The 26,482-nt window shown below is 43.5% G+C and overlaps 1 protein-coding gene and 1 long non-coding RNA gene across 9 annotated transcripts in view; one reads left to right on the forward strand and one right to left on the reverse strand.

Moving 5' to 3' along the window:
- Positions 1-5,289, reverse strand: part of LOC125687203 (uncharacterized) — a 52,678-nt gene extending 47,389 nt beyond the window's left edge. Inside the window, exons 1-2 of one of the 4 annotated variants that reach the window (XR_007374020.1) lie at positions 5,138-5,288; positions 1,655-1,736 (exon numbers count right to left, since the gene is read on the reverse strand). This is a non-coding gene — a long non-coding RNA (uncharacterized LOC125687203). Of the gene's footprint in view, positions 1-1,654; positions 1,737-5,137 lie in introns of all 4 variants that reach the window. The other 3 variants (XR_007374021.1, XR_007374022.1, XR_007374023.1) reach the window with 3 other exon arrangements.
- Positions 5,023-26,482, forward strand: part of KATNAL1 (katanin catalytic subunit A1 like 1) — a 42,297-nt gene continuing 20,837 nt past the window's right edge. Inside the window, exons 1-4 of one of the 5 annotated variants that reach the window (XM_048931967.1) lie at positions 5,023-5,151; positions 15,026-15,201; positions 21,597-21,757; positions 23,672-23,840. In XM_048931967.1, coding sequence (XP_048787924.1) covers positions 15,040-15,201; positions 21,597-21,757; positions 23,672-23,840 — 492 coding nt within the window. In that variant the 5' untranslated portion in view covers positions 5,023-5,151; positions 15,026-15,039. Of the gene's footprint in view, positions 5,152-11,200; positions 11,652-12,490; positions 12,580-15,025; positions 15,202-21,596; positions 21,758-23,640; positions 23,841-26,482 lie in introns of those variants that run through there. The other 4 variants (XM_048931976.1, XM_048931986.1, XM_048932003.1 and 1 more) reach the window with 4 other exon arrangements.

The following is a 26,482-nucleotide window of genomic DNA, read 5'->3' on the forward strand; positions in this document are numbered from 1 at the left end:
AGCTACCTTCTGTTCTGGATGAATGTGTTTACAGGAGTGGATTGCTAAAGCCAATTCATCTTCCAATATCTCACACTGCAGAGCTGGAACTAAAATACCTAATAAATTGAATACGCTGGACAAGCCATTAATATGTATTAGACTGTGCTTTGTTTATTCCACTGGTTTGGACACCTAAGCAGTGTGTAAAAAGCTGCCCAACTGCTCCTGAATTTGAAACTACCACTTCTAAATTAGAGAAGTACCTACAGGGGAAGGAGAATAATATATACCAGCATGACCTAAATTTATGCCCATTTCTGAGTTAACAGGCTCAACTGAGATAACTGTTTGGTTCAAGCCATTGGAGGCTAGTATCCTATGGCTTTGTAATTGTTTCCCCTCAGCACTCATACTTCAACAAAACAGCTGCCTATGGGTCATGCATGCAACCACAGCTGTGCACAGAGGTGGGTGCTGCAAGCAGCAGTCTGCATGGAGCAGTTGGTCACTTAAAACATCCGGACTGCGCACCTTGTTGCCAAGTGAAATATTTAACATCTCATTTCTGCCTACCTTGCGCTCAGCAGAAGCACCAACTGTGCCCATTCTTTCTACCACACCACTTACTAAGAACTAGAAGAAACTCAGTTATCATTAAGGCATCAACCCTTTCGTCAAACGTAGATGAAATTATACAAAAAGTTTCAGAATTACTGCAGAAGGACAGACTCCAGAATTGTCATATCTTTAGCACCACAGCCTAAAATCCACAATTCACCATGGAAGAGTTATACTAACAAACATTTTTTGCTTAATTGTGTACTGCAGACAACTTCTTAGATGTCAGCCCCAGCACACAGATGAAATTTGTGAAACTCTGCCACCTTATACCATCAGGTGAGGCACCACAGAGCTGGGATGATATGAATAAACTTTTTCTTTTCCTATCCCAGTTTTGAGGTAACAATTGCTGACACACAGCTTCATGGGCCCAGCTTCACTTTCTTTAGGGTTTCCATTGCAGTCTTCCTCTCTGACTATTGTCAGCTACTTTCTTACTCCTTCTCCAAATGCTATAGGAGATGCAAAATCCTTTTGCTGATCCAAAAAAGACCAAGAAACACAACATCCTAATTTCTGATAATCCTTCTAATTTCTGTCCAAAGACCAAAAGCAGAATCACCATTTTTCCCAACTTACTGTGGATTTGCTACAACACAGTTGAAAGAGCTACCTTTTTTCTACCTGCATTTTCTACTGTTCAGACATTGGCTTGTTCTTTGTAATTTCAATCAATTTAGTTGTAACTGTCCTGATATCTTTTTCTTGGACTCTAACAACACAACAGACTCCTCTCAGCTGACTTTATGCATCTACAGAGCAGGCACCTAATTTCATGGTGATTGGCTTACTCCTCCTGTAAGCACTGGAAAAAATTAAACATACAACACAGTCCATCTTGGTCAGAGAGGTACCTCTCTCTCTCCACTATGAAGAAAAACTAGAGGAAGCCTAATTTATACACACAAGTCAACAAGAAGATGTTTACATTTGAACAGTTAAATACAATAACCATTGGCCATTCCTACCCTCATTTTCTGGCAGAATGGAAATCTCAACAGCTTTCCCTTGAACTGCTCTTCATTAACAATCCATTGCATTTGAGATGTACCTTGTATGAAAGATGTTGACTACATCCTTCTGTGTTGCTGCTCCGTCACAAATTCTGGAGGTTCAGGCTCTGATGGAGTTTCCTAGAAAAGAAATGAGTAGATGTCTCAATATGATAAATTTCATCCAATAAAAATCTCTAGGCAGGAGAAGAATTACTGTGTGTGTATAGAAATTAACAGTGTGTATCTACTGATGCCTTTACTAAGTTGTGCATATCTTCCCCTGAAGGTTAATAGCCATGAATATGCAACATCCTCCTTCTTTTCTCAATTGCCTCCCTATTGTTTTTTTATCTTCTGTTATTACAGCATTTCTCAGTGTAACCTATAAGACCTTTGGTGAAGAGTTATGTCTGCATGTGAGCATTAAGCATTATTACAAAGGCATAGTAATTCCAGCAGTCAAGTTAAATATAATTGCAAGGGGAAGAGAAGACAAAAGCAAATGGCAGTTCACAATTCATAGGTATCTCACTTCACATGCCTTCAATCTTTTCCTGCAGAACTTTGTGTGTGGGAGAAGGTTACAAACGAAGTTCCCTGCAACTCTGTGCTAAAAGCCTGCACCAACCACCTAAGTTAGACACAGTCTATGGAATTTACGTAACGATAACCAAATCAATTTAGAAACCAGTTTTGTTAATCTGACACAGACCCTAACTGTGAATAGCTTTAAACTTATCTGACAGTGTCTGCAATTATTCTACCTTAAGAGACACTTTTGAACCAAATCAAACGTTCACAGCAAACGAGCTCCATTAATTTATATCAGCTTCTGACTGAACTGACTAGAATAAATCAGAGAAAGAGGGCATGCAATCAGCTCAGCTGGCAGATTTGCAGATCGCTGCAAAGGGGCATGATAAGTCTCTGGGGTTCAGCTGTGAGTAATGCCCTTCTCCACCACCACAGCTGGAGCCTGTCTAACCACAGCCACTGACACCCACCAGCATCATCTCTTATCCCAAGCTGCTACATATATAACCTTTATCAAGAAAATAAAAAGAAGTAAGACCTGTGAATACACCAGCTGTAAAAGAAGTTTCAGTGAAGCATCACCCTCACACAGAAACTTCCTTCACTCTCCTCGCCTGAGATCACTGTACGACAGCAAGTTGCTGAAATGAAATACATGCACGAGTCCCAGCTGTTTTAATACGATGTCCAACAAATTAGCTCAAACTGTAGATAAAGATCAGTTTAATGCCATATTTTACGTTAAAATGTATTAGAAACATTTGCGCTTTCCATTCCTGGGACTGTTGTGGAGGCAATAATCTTCAGTCCAGAGGCAGAACAGACAGTCAGGGAAGTAATATTTCTTAGGTCACCCCAGCCAGGTAAGCTGGAGTCTGTCTGATCACAGCAGCAGTAAAAGCTATAAAATATCACACTCATGGCTACCATTCTTTTATGTTATTAGCGAATTTATTAATTCCTGATGGCTGTTAGTCCTTCTTCATTTTTCCATATCTCATATCAAAGACCATACAGACATAAAGTGAGAAAGAGACCGGACTAAGTGACCTTCCAAGCCCCTTTCAGCCTGAACTATAATCCTTACATACAGCTAGTGTACATGGCTAGATTTTGGAGAAGTTGTTCTCTTCCTGTTGCCACTTCACAGATCTTGGCAAAATGTGCAGACGGACACTTCCCAAAACAGACCTTCCTTCTGAGAGGTCCAACAAGAGTGACAAGGAATCACTACTGTGTTCAGTAACTACTCTTCAAACGGAGGCCAATGGGAGCAAGGATATCCTATACCACTAGAAAGCAGAACAACTTGCCTCAAACACTACTGAAAACACTGAAGGAAAAAACACACACAGAGATTATGACTAACTAACTAACCTTCTCTCTGTTTCCCAGATGAGGGATATGAGCCTTGGACAAAGCAGTTTATGTGCTGTCTAATGTGATAAGAGGTACAATAAGTCTTTTGAGAATGGATTATGGCGGCACAGGGCTGTGTAATGTCTGCTTTCCCTGACAAGCACTGAAGTCTCCAATGTCCGCATAGCATCTGTGCTTTTGTATGTGACAGAACAGCAAGAATTGATGTCCTGGACAGGAAAGTTTGAAGAAAGCTGGAAAAAGGGGAAGCCAGAGCTGCAGCTGTTATGAATTCATCACAGCTTTGGCTCCAGTTCTAAAATAATCAAAAAGGCCTAAGAATCTCCACATCAGGGAAGGGAGATACGTACATCTATGAGTGACACATTCACACATGCTGCATTAAGTGATGCTCTCAGCACCTAGTTTCAATCCCTGCTCTTTCACTTGCATCAGTCAGCATTTCTGAGAACTCCACTGTGAGATACAACCTCATGCTGCTACCTTAAGATTGCAATTTACATTTTCCAGACAAATCATGTTGCCATCGGGAGCTATCACCAGGCTGTTATTAGCAGGACGCTCTCAGCACTGTCACACAGGAGCTGTGGCAGCAGGGAGTGACTGCAGCAGTGCAGCTCAGCTCTTCTGTGGTCTCAGTGGGCTCCTCCTGCCTCCACCTCCATCCTCCTGGTGCTCGCTGCAGCTCACCTCGTTCAGCAGTAGGCTCAGCTGAAAGCCAGCTGTTTTTTGGAGGGGCATAACTGGCTTTCAGCTGGGTTGGACCCCAGGCATGCCTCACCAGATGGCAACATCAGGGTTACTGCTTTGTAAATAAACAGGACAACCCAACCAGGATTGTCAGAGAGGAAGACAGGACTGCCCATCCGATGGCAATATACACAGGCTGGCCTGCACTAACTGCAAAACTACATCCTCAGAGAGGCGTGTGCCTCTGTTCCTGCACGGGAACCAGGCTGCTCACAACATTCACCCTCAGCAGATGATGCCCTGTAAGGCCATCCGCCTTACCAAGCACTGCCCAAGGAACAGCCAACTCCCCACATCTACTACACAGAGGCGACGAAACCCCCTAGCAAAGGCCACATCCAGCCTCCTCCTGCGTGCCAACCCAGGACAGCAGTGTATTTTCTTTCTCCAAGCCGCCCCGCCAGCTGACGCGGAAGCAGAGGAGCTCCGCATTCTGAGCGAAGCACGATCCCTGGAGGCACGCAGGACACGCCCGCCGCCCCCCGCAGGCGCAGAGGGCTTTTCCTTTGTTTGCAGCCGGCCGGAAAGCCGCGCCCCTTCCCGCTGCGAGCCCGCGGGCCGTTAGCGGCACATCCCGGCCGCCTAACTCATACCGCCGAGCCCGACCCAGCCCCGAGCCGTCCCTCACGGGCAGGGAGCGAACCGCCCGCCCTGCGGGGAGGCCGCGCCCGGGGGTGGGCTTAGAGGAAGCCGCGCCCCTCCCCGCCGCCATAGCAACCGCCCGTCGCCGCCACGCGCCCCTCTCTTCTTCCCCTCGTCCCCCTTTAGCTATTGCTCGACCCCTCCCCCGACCCCCACACCCCTCTTCCTCGCTCTACTCGAGCGCAGAAAAGACCGCGTCCCCCTCCCCGCTCCGCCGGCGCCAGAACACGCACCCCGCTCCTCCCAGGTAATGGCGGGGCGGCTCCCTCGGGGCGCGGATGAGCCGCGGTGCGCTGCGGCCCAACGACGTCCGCCCCGGCGGCGCTGGGGGTGGCCGTGGGCTGAGGTAGGGGTGGGCTGCCGCGGGGCATGCTGGGAAGCGTAGTCCCGCGGCGCCCGCCGCCCGCTGGCGCCGAGCGGAGGAGCGGCGGGTGGAGACTACAACCCCCGGCGCGCTCCTCTGTTGCGTTGCGGGGGGAATCGGCGCTTTGCCCTCGCGCGGGGGAGCGCTGTGAGGAGGGGTGGGTGCCGACAGGTGCGGGCGGGGGGAGATGGGCAGGCCCGGCTCCCTCAGCTCTGAGGGGACGGAGGGGCCGCAGACGCGGGGATGGGACCGGGCGAGGGGAGGGGGAAAGCGAGCCACCGGCGGGAGGGAGCGTGGTCCACGGGGCTTTGGAGGAGGCGGGAAGGCCAGCGGAGGGCAGGAGGGTGCCGAGGGCTTGGGGCTGGCGGCTCCGCACGGCGTGCATCGCGCCCGCTGTGCCGTCACGGTGTCCGTGCGTTTGGCTCCTGTGCCTCTCCGTGTCCTCTACTGATGGCTTCTGTGCTCTCCTTTACCTTACTGTAGGCGTGGAGACCTACAGTTCCTGTTCAAGATGATATGTGAAATACTAATATTCATTGTTGGTATGCTGTAAGGATTTAATTATTTATTTATTTCCCCCCTGGCAATCTGAGAAGCATCCCTGCAGTTGTTTTCCTGCATATATTAATGTGAATGCCTGTTCCCAATACGTGGCTCTCAGAGTAGGGTTTCTATCCAGTGGATGCTTGATCTTTATTGTAGTTGAAGGTTTGATTTATCATAGAGGCATTTGAGTTGGAAGGGACCTTTAAATGTTGCCTCATCCAAGTCCCCTTCAGTGAGCAGGGACACCTACAGCTCCATCAGGTGCTCAGAGCCCTATCCAGCCTGACCTCGAGTGTCTCTGGGGATGGGGCATCCACCACCTCTCTGCGTGACCTGTGCCAGTGCCTCATCTCTCTTATTATAGAAAACTAGAAAAGTTTATTCTTATATACAGGCTAAGTTTATCTTTTTTTTAGATTGAAACCATTTCCCCTTGTTCTGTTACAACGGACCCTTATAATGAGTCTGTCCTCTCTTACAGCCCCCCCTTTAGATACAGAAAGGCCGCTCTCAGGTCTCCCCAGAGCTTCCTCTTCTCCAGGCTGATCAACCCCACCTCTCTCAGCCTGTCTTCATAAGAAACTTATTTATTTGTTTTCTTTCGCTGACATCAGATGCAGCCTGGGCAGGCTGAGGCTCCCCAGCAGCCCTGGATGCTCCCCAGGCCACGGAGTCTCTGCTCACAGGTCCAGACTCCTCAGTGGTCACAGAGGAGTGTGTCCTGCCCTCAGCTAATGACAGTCTCAAGGTGGAGAAGTAAATGGAAGGATCAAATGGAAGGAACCAAATCTGTGATTTTCTATGTAAATAATTGTAGAAAAAAAATATTCTTTGGAGGACAAGCTGAGAAATCTGACAAGACTTGATAACTGCAGCTCTAACAGCAGTATGCATATACATTCTAAAGAATACTGACTGTTTTTTCAGAAGACTTTAAAAAAGCAAAATTCTAAGTTGAAACATTCATAGTCCTAAAGAGCAAATTCTTTGGAATTCAAAGGGGAATTTCAAAGAAGGGAAAGCATCCAGCATAAATTCTGACCTTATGAGTCAGGGTTATAAACACATGTGTGAGTCCATTAAACCTGCAATTATTCATGGAAAGTTTATCTGGCTTGCAGATCAGCTTCACTAGGAATGTAGCAGCACCAGAACTGAATCTCTGTGCAGCTGGCTTTGCTCTGACAGCGCTTGTGAGTCGCAGTGGTGTGGAAGCATGGATGTGCTGTATCCAGGGCCAGGTGCAGGAACAGTTTAACTTTACTGACTCAGAGACTGACCTAACAAACACTTTGAACCCAAGCTGGTTCTGCACAGACCCATCCTGGGAGTCTTTGGTGGCATGTTTCCTCCACTAGAAGAGCTTACGTGGAGAGTTTGATGCAGAGAGAGACAGAAGGGTTACTGATCTGGACTGAGTTTCATTTCCCTGAGCTCTGGACAAGCCCTGCAGAAGCCTTGAAGCATCTGAGCTGTGCATCTTGCTGAAGGAGGGATCCACCACCTCTAGGCTGGTATCATGTGGGCACTTCAAGCTGCTCTGGGTTTGGTGTGGCACTAATGCTAGAAGTGCAGGAGACCATGCTGTAGAGGAGAGATGCTGAAACCAACTTGAGTCCAGATAGCAAAGAAGATGCTAATACTGTCACAACCTAAAGCACATGTGCATGGAATTACGCTCCCTCAAGTGTCCCATTGCATTTGCATTCGCTGTTCTCATTTCAGTTATCTAGGCTAGTTGATGAGCACGTCATTACCTGAAGTAGTGCAGATGTGACTGTGTGGATGAGCCCAAAGTTGGCACATTAGGTACTCTGGAGGAGAATGCAGTTTGCAGTCAGTTGTAGGAACAGCACAGCAATTTCTGGAACTTCTCTTTCTAGGTAGTTCTGAGGCTTTGCAAAAGGTCATTGTGCTCTGCAGGATGCTCACTGTTCAGAGCAATAGCATTAATGCACTGACCAGCTGTTTAGGGAGTTCTTGTGTATTTGTGATTCCTATTAACCTGAGGTGAATGTCTTCACTTCATTTGAAGATTTTTTTCTTTCCACTTGCATTTTAAGTCAGCTCTTGGAATAATCCACACCAGTTGTTTGAGGCCTTTGTGCATGTCTCATCTTACCAGTTCCATGCACATTTTCCCATTATCTCTGCATCTAATGTTTCCAAAGGGGTTTTCAGTGCAAAGAAGCCCAATGCCACTTAAGAGAAAGCAGATAACCAAACTGCTGAAACTGAGCCACATGCTTACTTATTCACATGTATTTTAGCAGAAGTAGTGATGCAGTGAGATAACGATTGTTAGTGCCCATCCAAGTTCGTGGAGCTGCTGCAGCAAGTCAAAGGAAAGCCAGGTTACTGGGGAAAGAGATTTTGCTGTGGAACTTTGTGAGCCTGTCTGGTTGTACCTCTCTGACAGTGATGACTCAAAATGCTTTTGTCACACCAGTGTAATGCCTGACAATTGTCTGTGACATTGGTGAACGCTTCTCAAAGGGACAATTAATTACTGGAAATGGAAACCAGTTGTTGTGTACTCACATCCATCATGAAAATGATCATCTAATAAAACTGGCAAGATTTTTTTCTTAATGATTGCATATTTAAATAACATTCTTAAAAAAAAATCAGTTGAAATACATCATGCCCAGAAAGAAATGCAGTCTGACTACTTCAGTCAGAAATACACTTCTGCAGCCTTCTGATGGGGATTGCAGGTGATGCAGTAATAAATGTCTTTCCTCCCTGATGACATTCCAGGTAGTGTTTCAGTTCACACTTCTACTGTTGTCATGTCATTATATGTCTCTATTTTGACAAATTTTAACCTTGAAGGGAAAAATGTAAAGTAGGATCCTTGGTTTGTATTAGGTGAAAACGTAATTGAGGGAGGATATCTGAAACTGGTCAAAGCTGACTTTAGGAACAGTATGGCCAGAAATGGAGAAGGACAAGTTTAGGTTAATCATAAGGAAGAGCTCTGAAGCAGCAAAAAGAGAAGAAAGAGAAGAATAACTGGCAGTTCATTGCTTAGAATGTGGAAATAAAAATAAGTGCAAGTGAAAAGCAGATAAATTCAAGTGCTGAGACCACCTACATCACAGAATCATCGAATGGCCTGGATTGAAAAGGACCTCAAAGATCATCTAGTTTCAACCTCCTGCTATGTGCAGGGTTGCCAGCCACCAGACCAGGCTGCTCAGAGCCACATCCAGCCTGGCCTTGAATGCCTCCAGGGATGGGGCATCCACAGCCTCCTTGGGCAACCTGTTCCAGTGCGTCACCACCCTCTGGGTGAAAAACTTCCTCCTAATATGTAACCTAAACCTCCCCTGTCTCAGTTTAAAACCATTCCCCCTTTCCTGTCACTATCCACCCTCATAAACAGCTATTCCCCCTCCTGTTTATATGTTCCCTTAGAGTACTGGAAGGCCACAATGAGGTCTCCCTGGAGCCTTCTCTTCTCCAAGCTAAACAATCCCAGTTCCCTCAACCTTTCCTTATAGGAGAGGTACTCCAGCCCTCTGATCATCTTAGTGGCCCTCCTCTGGACCCACTCCACATCCTTCCTGTACTGGGAGCCCCTTTTTTAATGCAGCCCAGAACACAGTTGGCCTTCCGGTCTGCAAGTGCACGCTGTTGGCTCATGTCCAGCTTCTCATGCACCAGGACCCCCAAGTCCTTCTCCGCACGGCTTCTCTCAAGATCTGCCTTCAGTTTGTATAAATACCTGGGATTGCGCCGACCCAACTGCAGCACCCTGCACTTGGCCTTATTGAACCTCATTGGGTTTTCATAGGCCCACTTCTCCAGGTCCCTCTGGATGGCTTCCCTCTCCTCCAATGTATTGACCGCACCGCTCAGCGTGGCATCATCAGCAAACTTGCTGAGGATGCACTCGCCATCATCTGTGTCATTGATGAAGATGTTGAAGAGCACCGGTCCCAAGACCAACCTCTGAGGGGCAGTGCTTGTGACTGGCTCCACCCTGACACAGAACCATTGATCACATCCCTTTGGCTGCGTCCAGCCAGCCAGTTCCTAATCCATCGAACAGTCCATCCTTCAAATCCACACCTCTCCAATTTAGAGAGAAGGATGTGGTGAGGGACCATGTCAAAGGCCTTGCCAAAGTCCAGGTAGATGACATCCACCGCCCTTCCCCCATGTACCGAAGCTGTCACTCCATCATAGATGGCCACCAGATTGCTCAGGCATGATCTGCCATTGGTGAAGCCACACTGGCTGTCTCAAATCACCTGTTTATCTTGTATGTGCCTTAACACAGCCTCTGGGAGAATCTGCTCCATGATCTTTCCTGACACAGAGGTGAGGCTCACTGGCCTGTAGTTCCCCGGGTCTTCCTTTCCCCCTTTCTTAAAAATGGGAGTAACATTTCCCTTTTTCCAGTCACTGGGGACTTCACCAGACAGCCATGATTTTTCAAATATGATGGAGAGTAGCTCGGCAAGCACATCAGCCATCTCTTTCAAACCCCAGGATGGATATTATCTGGCCCATGGACTTGCACATGTTCAATTTCATGAGGAGGACTCGGACTTGTTCCACTGTTAAGTGGGACAGAAACCACTCCCCACACCCTTACCTAGAGGCTCATGATTCTGGCAGATACAGGAAGCCAGCGCCCATGAAGACTGAGGCAAAGCATTTATTGAATAGCTCAGCTTTTTCTATGTCTGAGGAAGCCTGCTCCCCATTACCTTTCATCAGAGGGGGAACACTCTTCTTGGCTTGTCTTCTCCTGCCTATGTACCTGTAGAAACCCTTCTTGTTATCTTTCACATCCCTCGCCAAGTTCAGCTCCATCTGCGCCTTGGCTTTCCTAATCCTGTCTCTACACACATGGACAACAGCCCTGTATTCCTCCCAGGATACACAACCCTGCTTCCACTTCGTGTACATTTCCCCCTTTTCTCTCAGTTTAAGCTGCAGGTCCTTGCACAGCCACAATGGTTGCCTAAAACTGGAATTCCCTTCCCTACTTTGTTTCGTGAGATAAATGTTCTGAGGCTGCGTACTGGCTGCGGCCCATCATGATGCTGTTGAGGGAGGTGTGTAGTTGTGCACAGGATTTCAGGAGGGTTCTGCCTAAAATTGTGTTTGATTTTGGGCTACAAGAAAGGCATTGAGGCCTTGGAGGCCCAGAGAAGGGCAGTGAAGCTGTGAGGGGTCTGGAGCACAAATTTGATGGGAAGTGGCTGAGGGAGCTGGGATTGTTCAGTATGGAGAAGAGGAGGCCCAGGGGAGACCTTACTGCTCTGTACAACTGCCTGAAAGGAGGTGTGGTGAGGTGGGGGTTGGCCTCTTCTCCCATGTAACAGCAATAGGACAGGAGGGAATGGCCTGAAGTTCCACCAGTGAAGGTTCAGGTTGGATATTAAGAAAAATTCGGGAAGAGTGGTGAAGCAGTGGCACAGCTGTCCAGGGAAGTGGTAGAGTCACCGTCACTGCAGGTGTTCAAGAAATGTGCAGATGTGGCACTGAGGGATGTGGTCAGTGGGCATGGTGTGATGAGTTGACAGTTGGACTTGGTGATCTTAGTGGTGGTTTTCAACCTTACGATTCTTTGAAGAGCATGGCTCTGTCTTTCGATATTAATCAGGTCTCTCCCATTGCTTTTCTGGCTGCGCAGCATTGCGCTGTGTATTTGTTCTGCAGATAATGAGAACCAGAATTAGTAACTGGTCTTCATCTGTGGATGCCCAGGCCTTGCCAGATGTTCCGCCGCCCAGTCAGCAGAACTGCACAGCTGCTATGACGTGCGACCATCTGTCCAGAAATCTCAGGGAGCTGTGGAAAATTTTTGGTCTGCTCAGGTCAGCTTCTGGTCAGAAAAAGATGCAAGTCAAGGTTAAAACATAGAATCATAGCATCAGAATTTGTGTATTATAGCCTTATCTGTGGGGAAACTAACAGTGATTTGAAGAGAAGTCTGACTAGCAGGCAGCAGGCAAGGCTTGATGTGACTACTGAGCCTGTAAGAATAAAGAAGAAATGAATAACGGCACAATTTAATGTATGTCATTTTGCTCTGTGCAGGAGTCAAACGCCTGTGGAGAAAATGGGACACAGTTGTGTAATTGATTGTCTCAACACATTGGCATGAACGAAAAACAGAAAGATTGCAAAGATGCTTTCTGTGTTGGCATTTGCAAATTTGAGTGTGTAGTAGCAAGCAAGAGGAAAAAATCCTGCTGCAGACCCTGCCTGAAGTGAGGGCACTGATTGCTCCTGGCAGCACCCAGTGAATATGGATGCGGGGATGGCCCTGCACGCTTCAGCTGGAGATGGTGTGCAGAAGGAGCAGTGCCTGCGCTCCCCCTCCTGCCCACCATTCTCACTGGTATCTCTCTGAGTGTCTAATATTTTAATACTTAAAAAAGAAAAAAAAAAGAAAAAAAAGACCATCTTTTGGATCTTGCTCAATTGTGCGTTGCTTTGGCTGTGGGAGAAAAATTCTTTCCTGACCCTAGCTAGGGATCAGCTCAGCTTATGCTCCGAAGAATGGAGATTAATATCCCCTGTGACCTTTTAGCCATGCTGCTGCAGAGTTTTTAACAAGTGGGCTTAAGACCCTGTGTGTGGCAGCTCTACTGATGGAACGTCTGTAATGTCTCTGCTTGTCAATGATCCGTGAACTGAGGAATCTCAGAGCATACCTTGATGTACAGGGGAGCTGTTATGGTCTGGTGCAGGAGAGAACCATACAACGCTAAGATGGGAAGCTGGTGTCACGAGGAACGTGTAAGTTGTCCTAAATGTACTTGACAACAGTTGTCCCTTGCTACACATTTACTTAAAGTATGCAGCTGTGGCACAGCAGGAGAAGCAAATACTTAAAAATGACACAAAATTAATTATGCACTTTCTATTTCTGGTTTCTTTGATGTACACAGTGTATTAACTTTATAATTTGATGCAAAGCAGATAATAAAAAAATGTGTATAGAATATGGAAAAACCCTCTACCTAGTTCTAGCTGCCTCTTCTCACTGGTGTGTAGCTGTCTAGAAAACAATCCAGGAAAGAAGGCCTTCCCCAAAAGACCTGATTATTTTTTTTTCCCTGAATTGTGGGCATGTTCTGCCCTGCTTTCAAGTCTGGCTGTTCTGAATGAACCATACCATAGCTAGTAGGTGTAAAAGGACTGCATTTTGTTTAAACAATTTTTTGCCATCAGTTTGAACTAGTCAGTCTTTTTGCAGTAGGGCCTCAGAGCATTGCCTGGTCATAAGGGGGAGCTCTTTCTTAGCACTGAGGTCAACAGTTACTGTTTCCAACACATCTCACATAAGTGGATGATGTTACAGTCACCTCTTCGTGTCAGTATTACCTGATTTGGTGTCTAGAATAAGTGATAAGTAAAACTGAAATACCCAAATGCAGAAGATTCTGCTAATCAGACTAGTTCTCCAGAACATATAATAGGCATAATAGGCATTTCCCAATTGATAGGATACCGTAGGAGCATATGAACATGCAGTGACTTCCCTGTGTGCTTCAAGTTACATAGAATCATTAAGGTTGGAAAAGACAACTAAGATCACAAAGTCCAACCATCAGCCTATCCTCTCCATGCCCACTAACAGTGTCCCTCAGTGCCATCCATGGTTCTTGAACACCTCCACAAAGTCTCAGTGCCTCTGGGCATGCAGAAGCTCCACAATGTGGTGTATCAGCCATCAAGCTGTTGCTTGTCCTTCTGTGTCACCAGCATCACACTGGGAGCCTCCAAACTCATGGAGGAAATGGGAGATTATTGTATGGTTCCCATCACATTTTTAAGCCATGTAAATTTTTCCACCTCCTCTCCAATTATTACTAGTCAGAGTTCTACAACTAGAACTCTCCATCCTGCCCTCCCTCAGCTCCGAGAGAGAGCAAATTACAGGTGGTTGCCACATCCACCTACATTCTGCATCCACCTCGAGGTTTCCAGCAGCCAGAGACAAGAGGCAGGGAGCGGGGACAAGCAAGCCCTGGTGCCACCATCATCCTCAGGGCAGTGGGAGAGCAACAGATTCTTGCTGGGACATTCACCAGTAAGGAGGCCATGTGACTGTGGGCTTAGTGACAAGAGGAGTGGGCCTGGTGTGTGGGTTCAGGCTGACCTCTTCTCCACTGATGTTTGTCTGCCTTGTATAGCTATTAATCTTACTTTTGATTTCCTGATATGTCCATCCAGATGAATGTTGGGAACTTCATGTTCTGAGTCAAGGCAAGGGAATTGAGGCTACTTTTGTATGGCAAGGACTTAGATGTGGGGTTATGGGGGATTTGGATAAATTCGATGGGCAGGCAGGCACTGCTTGGATCTCGAGCCTTAAATACAGACCTTTCTGATCAGCGCCTCATGCTTTCAAGTCTATGGTTTAATATTGCTTTCTCAAGCTTTTTCTGGGAGAAGTTGTATATGGGTTTGCCTACAACTTGTGCCATGATTTGTTGCTTATATATGAAAAAGTTAGTGAAAAAGTATTGATCCTAAATTGTTTGAGGTACTAGGGAAAGGTTGTGCTTTGGTAAGTGTCATTTTAAGAAGTCTTAAATGTGCATGCTAACTCTGCTGTAAATCCCAAAGGGACATGTTAGATTTAATGAAAAAGTGCAAGTCAGCATCTGGATGCTGATGTACTTCACAAGAATATTTAAACAGAAAGAGGCTCTCAGCTTTGCCTATAGTGGAGCTGTCATTCAGCAGCCCTGCAATCTCATTAGGGTGAGGGCTCTCAGAAGTGCTAAGTGCAGACTTCCATGGTGCTGGTTGAAGCATTTAGGCACGTATGTAATCCAACAGCATAAAAAGCAATTTAGTGCCTTGTGTGATTTGTGATTCACAGGTTGATGGCTGCTAATATATTGTGGTGATCTACAAATTAAAGTTTGGCAGGTTAGATCCTTGAAGTTCAAGGTAGGCAGGGCATTTAATTTTCTTGCATTAATTTAATGAGATTGGGACCAAAGGCAATGAAGAAGTTGTATAGCCCTTTGTTTGTTTGTTTTTAATCACTATAAATGAGTTGTGATTTATGATCTCAAACCCTAGGCTTGATGTTTCAAGAGCTAAAAGCTTGGTAAAGAAAAAAAAAGACACAATTCAGCTTTGAGAGAAGTAAGAAAGCTAGAATTTCACAGACTGAATTACTCTAGCATGTAAAATTAGTTTTGCTGATGATTATATTCTCTTCTAGGTTTCTGAGTGAAGATGAATTTGGCAGAGATCTGTGACAATGCCAAAAAGGGAAGAGACTATGCACTCATTGGGAATTATGACTCTTCTATGGTGTATTACCAGGGTGTCATCCAGCAAATCCAGAGACATTGCCAGTCCATCAGAGATCCAGCAATTAAGGGCAAATGGCAACAGGTATGGTGAAATAAGGTTGCCTTTATTCTGTTACTTCGTATTTGAAAAATATTCTGTACTTCCTCAAACTTTTATAGTGTAGAGGATGTGTATTTCAGCTAAGTTTATAACGTTGCCTACACGATGTTGAGTTGACATTTATAGGGAATGATTTCTTGTGGTGTATTTGAAAGGAATTTTTATATAAATGTATAACATTTTTTGCTTTGTTTTCACTCACGATGTTTGGCTAACCATTGGTCTGTTCATGTGTGACTGTATGCTCTGGAAAAATTGTTTTGCTGAGAACTTCCCTTTGCTATTTTATCTCTTGTCCATCTAATATTCAGCAAATTAAGGTGTGAGTTGAATGGGTTAGCATCAGTAGAATGGCTGTCTGAGTAGCAGGTAGATATGCACACTACAACATGCAAATTGTATGCTCTTGGTCTGGATCATGTATCACATATGTGTAAGTATATATACACACATATATTTCACTGTAGAAAATGTGCTCTATCTAGAAAAAAAAAAAGAAAGATACCAACTCAGAGAGCAAAAATGTAAAAGTGTATTCCAGAAAAATAATCATATTGTATAAATAATGTTTTGAAAGAACATAACTCTTATGAAGGATATAATTTTGCAGTAGCTGAAGAGATGATTTCAAGGAGCATTTTTCTAAATATCAATGTTTAACTAATGCTATTTAAAAACGAAAGAAAAATCTTTTCTTTATTGCAGCAGGTGCTTTGATCATGATTTTGTGCTTGAATTGTCTGCTTCTTGCAGTATTTTGTGTACTGTTAGCAAAAACTGTTAGCAATCAAATGATAATCAAATCATAATACTATTCATAGGTCTTTATTGTGAAACTAATTATTAAAGCCTGTATACTGGCTAAGGTCTTGATGGAAAAGAATGTGTGTGCACAAACAGCAGTGATAGTGCCTAGCTTTCCTGGTGCTGAAAGAAGCTGAACATTGTATAGGAGATGCTGACACTTGTGTTTGTATTCGAGCTCCTCCCCACTCCAGGCCACACTGAGTGGTATTTGTGCCCTGATCTTGTTCTTATTTCCTGCCCAATTTGTAGCTGATGTGCAGGTAAAAACATGAGATTTTCCTTGTTCTGCAGCTGCATTTCTGCATCACCTTCACTTTTAGTATTTTGTGTTTCCCCTGATGACATTAAATCTTCCATTAAACTTTTAACAGCTTTTGGCTTATGAAGATTACTTCAAGTCTCACAATCTCCTGACATTGCATGTTATTTCAACTGCTGCCTGTGCACCATGGAATGTATGCTGTACATTGGATACAAACCTTGAGTATAAAGGGACCTTCAATGCTGTTTCCAGGATTCTTTTCTAGGAAAGGCAGTCAGCACCTTACCAGTGAATCTGAAGTTGGCACCTTCTCAGAAATCACCTCTTTTAAGTAAAATCAGAATTGCCCTAACAGTGTCTGTACACAATTTAAAAAGCACTATCCCCAGAAAGAGCATCAGCAGGTGGAGTGCTGTCATGCTGTGTGTCCATGCTAATTCTGAAACTTCTCAATACAGGGGTGGTACCTAAGCTTTGTCAGAATCTAGCTTTACCATTACTTGTGCCAATCTCTGTTAAAAGTAAGAAGTGTGGAAAAAAACCTGTTCTTCATACTCAGACTGTCTTCATTATTTATAGAACTACCTGTAGGCTTGGGAGCAAATGATAACCCTGGAATCCGCAGTTTTTTCACACTTGCACTTCCCTCACTGGGACCTAGAAAAATTGACTTGCTTTCTAACTCGCTCTTCATAAATACTTGTGCTTTCTCATTCTTTGAGACTGAATAAGAGGGAATTTGAAGATCTGGATGTTAGCACTGCTTTCCAACTCCAACAGCAACTACCTCCAAACTGGCAGTGCCATGCAGCATGTCTGACAGACTGCTTCTCATGAAAAGTGTAAACCCAGGAGTTACATTACCAAGAAACTAGTGTTGATGCTGTACACATAAATGTAGGAAAATTCAGGTCTAACCCACTTGGTAGCAGCAAAGTGCAGAATCAAAATCAAAATATTCCCCTGCCCTCTTGAAAAGCAAAGCAGTCCTTGGGTCGTGGATAGGGTAGAGTGCAGGGAATTTTTACCTAAAATTGTCTCTCATCTGGAATATGGAACGAACCTGTTCTTTAGTTACTTCACTTTCTTCATCTTCTGATGAAAGTGAGGACAGTAATGCCACTGGTACTTTTTGGATGTGGAGTTTGGCCATCTCTAGTTGGGCAGATCTGTACCTGTTGGGAATGGTCCATGACATTAATATACATGTAGGTAAATGCTCAAAGGAGAAGAAAGGATTATTGAACCAATTCTTTAGGATCTGCAGTCTGTACGCATGCTCACAATTCATCTTGATCCTTGAACCTCCTGAAGGATTCCTAGGAAATGGACACTGAGGGAAACTGGCAACATCAAACCTGCCCCTTTTTCCTGTCCAGTTGTGGACAGTGCATGGTTTTTTTCTGAGGCAGTGAGCTCAGTTTCAGGTGTTGTGTACTCATTCCCTCCTAAAATTGGAATGTCCCTAAGAGTAACATACCTCCAAGAATGGTTAAGCTGTGCCATGGCAGTCAGTTAGCTTGCCACTTGTATGGACCATTATTCTCCCCCACACAGTCACTTCTCTGTAGGGGATTTTCCATTGGGTGAATCTGCTTTGTGGCTCTGTGTACTAACAGGATTTTGCCAGCAGTTTTTTATTGAGTTTATTGAGAGATGTAGAGCAGAGATGAACCACAACTAGGTGAGATTTTGGGTCAGACTCCCAAAGACTCTTGATCTACTTTTCTTTGCTTAGGTGACAGGATTTTCAAATTTCTAGAGGCTGGTCTAGTCAGAACGATGCTCAGTGCTGCAATCCAAGTATTTAGTAGGTTGTATTTCACACAGCGCATGTAGACAGCTTCAGCTTTCATTGCCAGGAGTTCTTGTGCTTGATGCTGAGAGGATAATTATGAGGAGAAGGAACATGAACACACATCAGCTCCACTGGGAACAGCTTAGGGATGCAGGTTCACTTGAGGCAATACTGCTTCTAGAGTGTCAAAACCAGTGCTGACTGGGGATTGTTATTAATCTGGAACAACATGCACAACTTCAAAACAACAAAAAATGCATCCTGGAGGTCATTGCAGGGTCTGCCAAAGTAGCAATGTGACAATATGAGAATTCCCCTAGCCATTTCATGGGGTTCATTTTCTGATTACTTGCTTGGCATGGTGATATTGAGCATCACCTGCTAGTGAGACCCTTACTTGTTTTATATCTGGAGGGTTTGCAGCTTATTCTTGGATGGCTCAGAGTAGCCCCAGTCAAAACCTGAAGTAACTCATCTCTATACTTCACAACTATAAAAGGTAGACTTTCTCTCACGACTGCTACTGTGAACTTTACTACTTCTGACATTCCCCTTGTTTACTCCAATAGAGTTTCTTGGCTCTTGTAGTCTTTTTACTAGACAGCTGGCTTGTAGGAAGGAGCTGCTTCAGTGACAGTTCAGCAGCTGCAGAGTGACAGCTGAGCGTGCCCCCAGAAGATAGCACGGTCTTTTGTCAAGGCCAGAGGCTGTTGAGCAAAACCTGCTGCATGTTATGACCGCGTGCTGTGTGTTGCACGGTATCTGAGAGCACAGGAGCTGGAGCTAAGGCGGAAAATGGACGATTTTCAGAGTGCTGTGAGAGGCCAGCAAGGCACCCTTTGCAATCAACCCCACTGCAGCAGGTGATTAGGTGCTCTACGCTCTTAAATTAAAGGTTAATTCTGGTTTTATAATTTTAAATGCCTGTCAGTCAGTCTGTGCCTCTGTTGTTTCTGCCTCATGCCTGTCTTATTAACACTACATAAATTGTTTCATGAGTAATTAAGGAATATTCTGCATGAAGACCTGTGAATACTGTGCTTTGACTCCATGGGATCACACAGAGCATCCATTTTGGGTATGACTGAAGGAATTGTTATTTTCAGTTTTTTAAGTGGAGCTTGTTGAACAACTAATGCTAATTACAGGCAGTAATTTCAGGTTTGGAAAATGCTTTCATAGAAACTCTATCAGTTTTGTTCCAGCATTATGCAATTAAAAAACAGCCCCATGCGTTACATGCATTTACCAAAATACAAAATATTCATGTTATGGGAGGTTTAGGCTGTAGCATAACAAGGAAGAGCTGGTCTCAAAGGTACTGCAGTTGCAGGATTGTGGAACATGGAGGAGTTCTGAAACTCTTTGGAACTACTGCAAAGAGAAAGTGAACTGAGCTCCTGGTCATTGTGTTTATACCCATGTGTTAGGATGTTCTTGATGCTGAGTGCCCAGCAGGGCCAAGCTCTTCCCACCCAGACTTCTCTCAGCAGCATTAGCTTCTCTCCCTCCTCTGCACCCTGCTGTTCTTTGTCCTGGTATTCATCTGATCACAAGCTAGCAAGCCAGTGCAGTTTGCCAATTCAGCAAAGCTCCTTTATTTATATATTTAGTTATGACCCTCCTAGGGTTGTTTTCTGCCAGAATTGAGTCCAGAATAGCTGTAGGGAGTGTGGTTATGCAGATGTGAAGAGGGCGAGATCTTTCTTTTTGGCAGTGAGAGCTGTTAAGTCAGCCTATGCTTAAACACAAATAATGTAAAAGGATTTTTGGGGAGTTCTCTGTAACCTGAATTGGAGCCACCTGGGAGCCCTTACACCTGAGGGAAGGTGAAAAGAGACTGGGTGAGCCCAGACCAGTGATTTCCCTGTTTGCAGCTTTCATGGGCTGCTGCAGTCACACTCATCCCTCAGAGGCTCTGCTCAGTCACCTCCCTAATTATGGCATAGCCCCTCTTGGTTTGTATCTGGCTTGTTTGTTTGCCAGCTGCAAGAAACATTTTCTGCACCTGTTTCATCTGACTCAGACTCTTCAAAGCCTCTAGGAATTTGTCAAATGTTTTTCCTTTGTGGTTGTCTTGTTTAAGTACACTGAGGGCATTTGCTTCATTTGCCAGGTACCAAGACAGTGATAAGGGCTGTGTGTTCCAGAGTTTGCTCAGGTCTTGCTAACAAATGGGCAGCAGCTGTTAGTTTCTTTTCAGCTTCCAAGGCACCAAAAGCTCACTTTCTCTACATTTTCATATTCTACCCTCCTTTCTGCTCCAGGGAGCTGAATGACAGTGCTCCAGTCCTCAGTGAGGGGCTGCACATCGTTTCAGTAGTCCTGAGTGGGAGAAAATGAGTGTGAGGGAGAAATGGGGTGAGCAGATATGAGCCAAGTGTGCTTCTGCACATATGCTGGTAGGACACAGCAGCCTGCACTTGCCTACCATGGTTCCTTTCTGAGCACATGGGAGATTATAGGTTGCTAGCTGTATCAGTAAGTGCCATTAGGAAGAACATTGGTAAGGTGTGGTGCTACTTAACATTAATTTCCTTCACAAGAGTGGAGGTTGGTCCTGCAGGATGGAAAGCATCATTGAACAGCAGGTGGAAGACTGGTAAAATGCCATGCAAGTGCACTTAGTGAATCCAAGTACATCTTAAGCTAATGTACCACGAGCTCATGTTTTTGAGCAAGAATGTAGAGTGCCTTTTTGGCTGCCGATGTGCACTAAGGAGTGGTGACCTTAACACACAAAACTTGAACTTGCAGTAAACTGTATTACTTAAAACTTGTGAAGTTTTTTCCCAGACTTAATGGAAAAAAAAATAATGAACAAATATTCATTAAATAATTTTGAAATTACTGCAGAAATGCTAATGGTGGCAGTGGAAACATTAAGTATAAAATTCAACTGCGTAGTTCAACAGTTTCTTCCTGATACATAATTTCCTCTCATTCTTTCCTCACCTGCTTTGCTTATCATTTGAACTTATGCTACAGGGTGTTAAAGTTCCCCTTTTTTTTTCTAGTCTTCATAATCCATCAATGAATTGTTTTCTGTTTTGACTGTACAGTAATACTGTGCCCATCAAAAATCACTTTTATTATAATTTATTTTACAAATTTGGCCAGTTTTCTAACTAGAACCCTGGAGACTGTACTCTGAGAAGTTCTTTTATGCCAGAATGGAAGCAAATGTTAAAGATCTGCAAGCAGGACCCTTATGCTCTAAAACTATGTCTTAAGTGTGCACGCGTGTCAACAAGCACACGTAAATTTTGGCAATTGCACATGTTAAAATTGCATGGTGTCAATCCCTGCATTAGCAGTCATGTCTCCAAGTCTCCTCAGGCACTCACAAGCAGGAGGATAAACCCAACTGATTCAATTGTTGATGCTGCTGTCAAGACTCTTGTCACCCTGATGTGTTTGGGGTTTGGAATGGAAACCCCGGAGTCTGAGATTTTGAGATTTACATTTTAAAAATGTAACCATTTTTAAATGATGTCTGTGTTTCTGAAGGTTCAGCAAGAATTAGTCGAAGAATATGAACAAGTTAAGAGCATTGTTGACACTTTAGAGAGTTTTAAAATGGACAGACCTGCAGATATCCCTGTGTCCAATCAAGATGAGCCTTTTAGAGATCCTGCTGTTTGGCCCCCTCCAGTTCCAGCTGAACACAGGTAACGAGTGGCTCAGGCAGACTGGTGGAATTAAACCAGGCTGCCTTAATTTCATGTTCTTTTTAGATGTATTTGTAACATGAAAATTGCATTTCATTTTCTAATAAGGCATAAATATAATTTATTGGGCAAAAATAAATATATTATAGTCAGATTTATTGCTGAAGCTCTGAAAAAAAAAATCAGTCCTTTATTCTGGTAGGAGGGATCTTGGAGATAAATGAGCTTTTGGTGGCAGTTGTTTTTATCATGTGCAGAGAGAACATTTTTCCATTCAGTTTATTTAAGCCATTGAACTCATTGGTGGCTGAAGAATCGATAACGAACTGAAGGATCTGGAAGGATGTGTTGGTTAGAAACTGCTCCATACCCACAGCTAATATAGCCTTTATTGAATCAACTGGTTAATTTATTGCTAACCATGTTCTGCTCCACATGGTTCTTTCTTCTGTAACCACTCCAAAAGTTACTTCAGTTAACTAACAGTTTTCTTAAAATAAACTGCATGTGCATTTTGTGAAATTCTTATTTTTCTCTAATAAAATTTGACACAGGTGGTTCGAAGAAATGATCTAATTTTAATGTGGTTGGCAACTTTGCCCACAGCAGGAGTTTGGAGCTCAGTGATCTTTAAGGTCCCTTCCAACCCAAGCCATGCTCCAATTCTAAATGCAAGAATCAAATTTTTCATGCCTGTGTGTTTCTATCATTTTAATAACAAATAATGTTGATGTTTGTGTGCTCATATATCCAAAGGAAGAAGGTAAAGAGAGATCTGAGCAGAAAGAAGTGCCAAGTTGTGTAAATTCATGTGCTTTATGATTATCAGATAAAATGATCTTTACATTACAAAAAAAAACCAGCACAAGAATGTGAAAGTAAAATAATATTAAAATTGATTGCTTTGTTGAGTGATATAAATGATTATCAGAGTTTTTGTGGTAAAGCTGTGAGAAATACAAGATATATTCCTTCTTGTATCTTTTATAGAGCTCAAAGCCTAACAGTTCATCCACATCTTTAAGCTGAAATTTAAATTTGTGCATAAAAATAAGGACAATTAGCCACTATCCTGTGCTGTTAAGTTTGAAGAAATTGTTTGAAAGCAAAACCCAGGAGTGCATATAAGTATGTGCTGGTGTTAAATCGTATTCCAGGGAAGTGGTTTTCTTGCAGACCATGCAGAAGATGAAGCAGGGATCACTAATTAAAGTTGGGTGACATTTCTGGCCACGGATTTCAGTTCTGTGTTCCAAAACCAATCCCTAGAGCAAAATAACTGTGACACCTCGTCTTAAAAATACATTCCACCTCCTCCTGCCGCTGCTCTGTTCCCTTTGACATCGTGGGTGATGCAGAGTAGAGGTGCTTGCAGTTTGGCTTTGTTTACATTTACTTTTGAGGCAATTTTTATGTTTTGACATTTTTACACAGGGGAATGAAGATGGCGGTAGGAGGATTGTTTTAACATTCTGTCTCTCTGTTTTGGGGCCTGTCAAAGCTATTAGTCAGCTTTTGTTTTGCTGGGGATGTCTTCTGGCTGGGTAGAACTTATGCATAGGACTGTAGCCTGATATATTCTCCTTATTCAAAGTCAGAAACAAAACTTAGTAAGTTGTATCCTCTCTTGTTATGTGCATGCTCATTTCTTGTAAGATTGGTGTAATAGTACTGACTGTTATCATTCTTTCCACTACTGAAACTTCTCTTTTGTATATTTTCTTCTTTCTTCGTGTGTCAGACAGAAGCAGAAACAGGCTTCTAGATTTGCAGATATCAATGCATAGGACAGGAGCTTGTCAGCTTTGGTGATAATACACCAAGGCCATTAATAGAATATTAGAACCATTCCTTTTGAATGTTGCTCTTTTTGCTGTTTTTAGCATCTCATTGGAGTGCTTGCCTATTATCTAGAGCCCCACATCAGATCAGGCGTCCCAACCGAGGAGCAAAGCCCTCGAGGAAGGAATCCCCAGGCCTGCAGCCCCGTGGGCCCGTGGGCAGAGCACAGCCAGCAGCGAGGAGCGACAAATCTGCAGGCAGCCGTGACAGGGAGCCGAGGGCCAGAGGGAGGGATGACAAGGTGAGGAGCGCGGCCGAGCCTGGAACCATTCTTAGCTTGTTATCAAATAATGAAAAACTCTGAGGTGGCTGTGTAAAGGCCCCTTCTGCCTCCTGCCCTCCCCCACAACCCTTCTTTTTTCTTTAAAGAAATTCAAGTCAGGTTTGTAAAATGCAAAAGTGAGACCAGTGCCCTTCTCTAAACTGTACAAATAGGATTCCACCGTGCTGTTGCTACTGTCCTGCCATAGTAAGATGTGCATGGAGGTCTGGGAGAGTTCTGTAAGTGCTGTGTTATGCAGGTGTGCCAAGTTACTTGAAATTATAGATTTGAATGTGACGTGAGGGAGACATAGCAATTGTAATTTTCTTTCATTTATGAAAACGCTTTTGTTTTTATTATTATGTTTAGGAAGATACTTCTGGGAAAGGGTTTTTTGTTTTGAAGAATAAAATAAGAAGAATAAAAAACAATAATGAAATGAATTGGAATAAGTTATGGATTCTTTCTTTTGAAGATCCATGCCAAAGAATCAGTGCTGAAGTGAAAGAGGCAGTGATTCACTGTCAAGGAAGGGCTGTGTGCCTGAAAAAAACTGCCTGTGTGTGCAAGTCACTGTTTGAGATGCTTGCATTTTAAATGTAATTGCGGAGTCAGTGCTGGGAACCCAAAGAATCTGTGGTATGAGTGATACAAGTCCACAGTGTGCTGAGAGGGCTTTGTCCTGACAAAGACGCAAGCATCCCGTTCTGTGCAGCATGCAGTTTTGTAAGGATCTTAGTAAACAAAGAAGAGAATATTTAGTCCAGTTTTTTTCCAGATGACTTTGGTCAGCACCCTTGTGGCTTTTCTGTTCCAAGCTGCATCTACACAGTGCAGAAAGAACTCAGAAGGTGCACCCTTTCCACTATAAACAGCTCTTCTGATGCACAAGAAAAGTGATAGGATATACTAACCCTTATTATTAGTAGCACATAAGGCCAGGCATATCTTTAGCAGTGCCACTGATGCACAGATGCACAGATCAAGTTTAGTCATTTTAGAAATCTAAAATAAACAGTCTGTCACCTGCAACCTAATAAAAAGCTTGTAAGGATCTGTGAGATGATTTACAGTTGTGCCAGAGATACGTGGTTTGTGACAGATTCCCCAGATGTGTTGATGCCAGGTAGCCTTCAGAGCCTTAACTGTGATGAGGGTGGGCTTCACAGTGATGAGCATTACTGGGCTTTACTGTGAGGAGCTCACAACAGCATGACTTGTACAGCAGTGTTGGGGAATAACACAATTAGTTACAGCACCTGCTGTCAGACAGAGAGTCATGAAGGTCTTCCTTTTAATACGGTGAATTTTAAACCCTACCCTCATCTGAATAAATTGGTCACTAGGTGGCAGAAGGAAAATAGCTACCAATGCCTGCTCTTCAAGAAACGTGTGCTCTTCTTTTTGTGTTTTCTAACTAGTTGGTAGTTATATTAACTTCTTTCTGTGGGGCATATATGCAAAAATCACATCAGGTTACAACTTGTCATGCGTTTTTCAATGATTTTTGTAAAGAACCCATGATTTTCCTATGAAGATAGTTTTGAACTATCTTGAAGGAGGAAATAACCAGGTGTGGGAAGTGAAAGAAGTTAATGCAACTTTCTGTATTTTCTGCAGAGGCGTAGAAAATAGGTTTAACTTCCCTTTCAGTTTTATCCTTTCTTATTTTGCGTGTGTTGATAATTTTCAGTTTCTGGAGTAAAGCTCTGTATGTCAAATTAAAGACGTTCAGTAACTGTTCATGGTTGGTTAAAAACAATGGAGCAAAACTGAAGCTTCAAACTAAGTCATCAGATATCATTTTTCTCACAGTAATTAAGCTCTTTAGTTTTCAGGCTTGGGTAGAGCTACTAAGAACATACAATGAACTTGGGTGACAGACCCATTTCCTGAGATGTGGGCTGCAGTGTAATAGGTTGTACTCTTTCCTGGCTGTAACATTACCGTGTAATATGCATATTTATTTGTAATATTTTTCAACATAAAACATAAATAGTGAGGCTATATTTAGGAGTATTTTGCTTTGCTGTGTGTATGAAGCTTTCTATCACTGTTCCTCCTTCCCAGCATATCATCTTTTCGTTCTGACTGTAATCACCCTGGGATAAGGATTTTTAACCCAACTCTGCCTGTAAAATGCTATTTTGTAATGCTCCATAAAGTAATTTTGAGCTGGAGCCCATCTTAATGGTTTTTATCCACTAAACCCTTATATTTACACATTTCTTTTTCAAAAATACTACTTTCAAGTGCTTTTTCTTCTGAGTTCCATGGGAAATTGTTTGGTTGCTTCTCAAGGTACTTTCTGCTGCATAATTTCCAGGAGTTTTAGCTTCTCTTCAGTAACTCAATTTAAAGAGGCAGCATGACTGTTACCTGGTATGTCTTTGAGAAATCTCATGATGCAATATTGTACATTTTTTAGAATTAGTCTTTAGATAATTTTTGAACCTCGGTGGATGAGGATGGTTGATATTATGAAGGATATGAAACAGAAAAGGGCTATGCTGCCATATCTGTGAAGGGAATATTAAAATTGATCAAGATATGATTGTTAAATATTTTTTTTCTTGATGATGCTGATAGGCAATATCAGAAGCAATGGCAAGGCAGGTTAT

This window comes from Lagopus muta, chromosome 1 (assembly GCF_023343835.1).
Source record: "Lagopus muta isolate bLagMut1 chromosome 1, bLagMut1 primary, whole genome shotgun sequence".
In the NCBI taxonomy this organism is placed as follows: Eukaryota; Metazoa; Chordata; class Aves; order Galliformes; family Phasianidae; genus Lagopus; species Lagopus muta.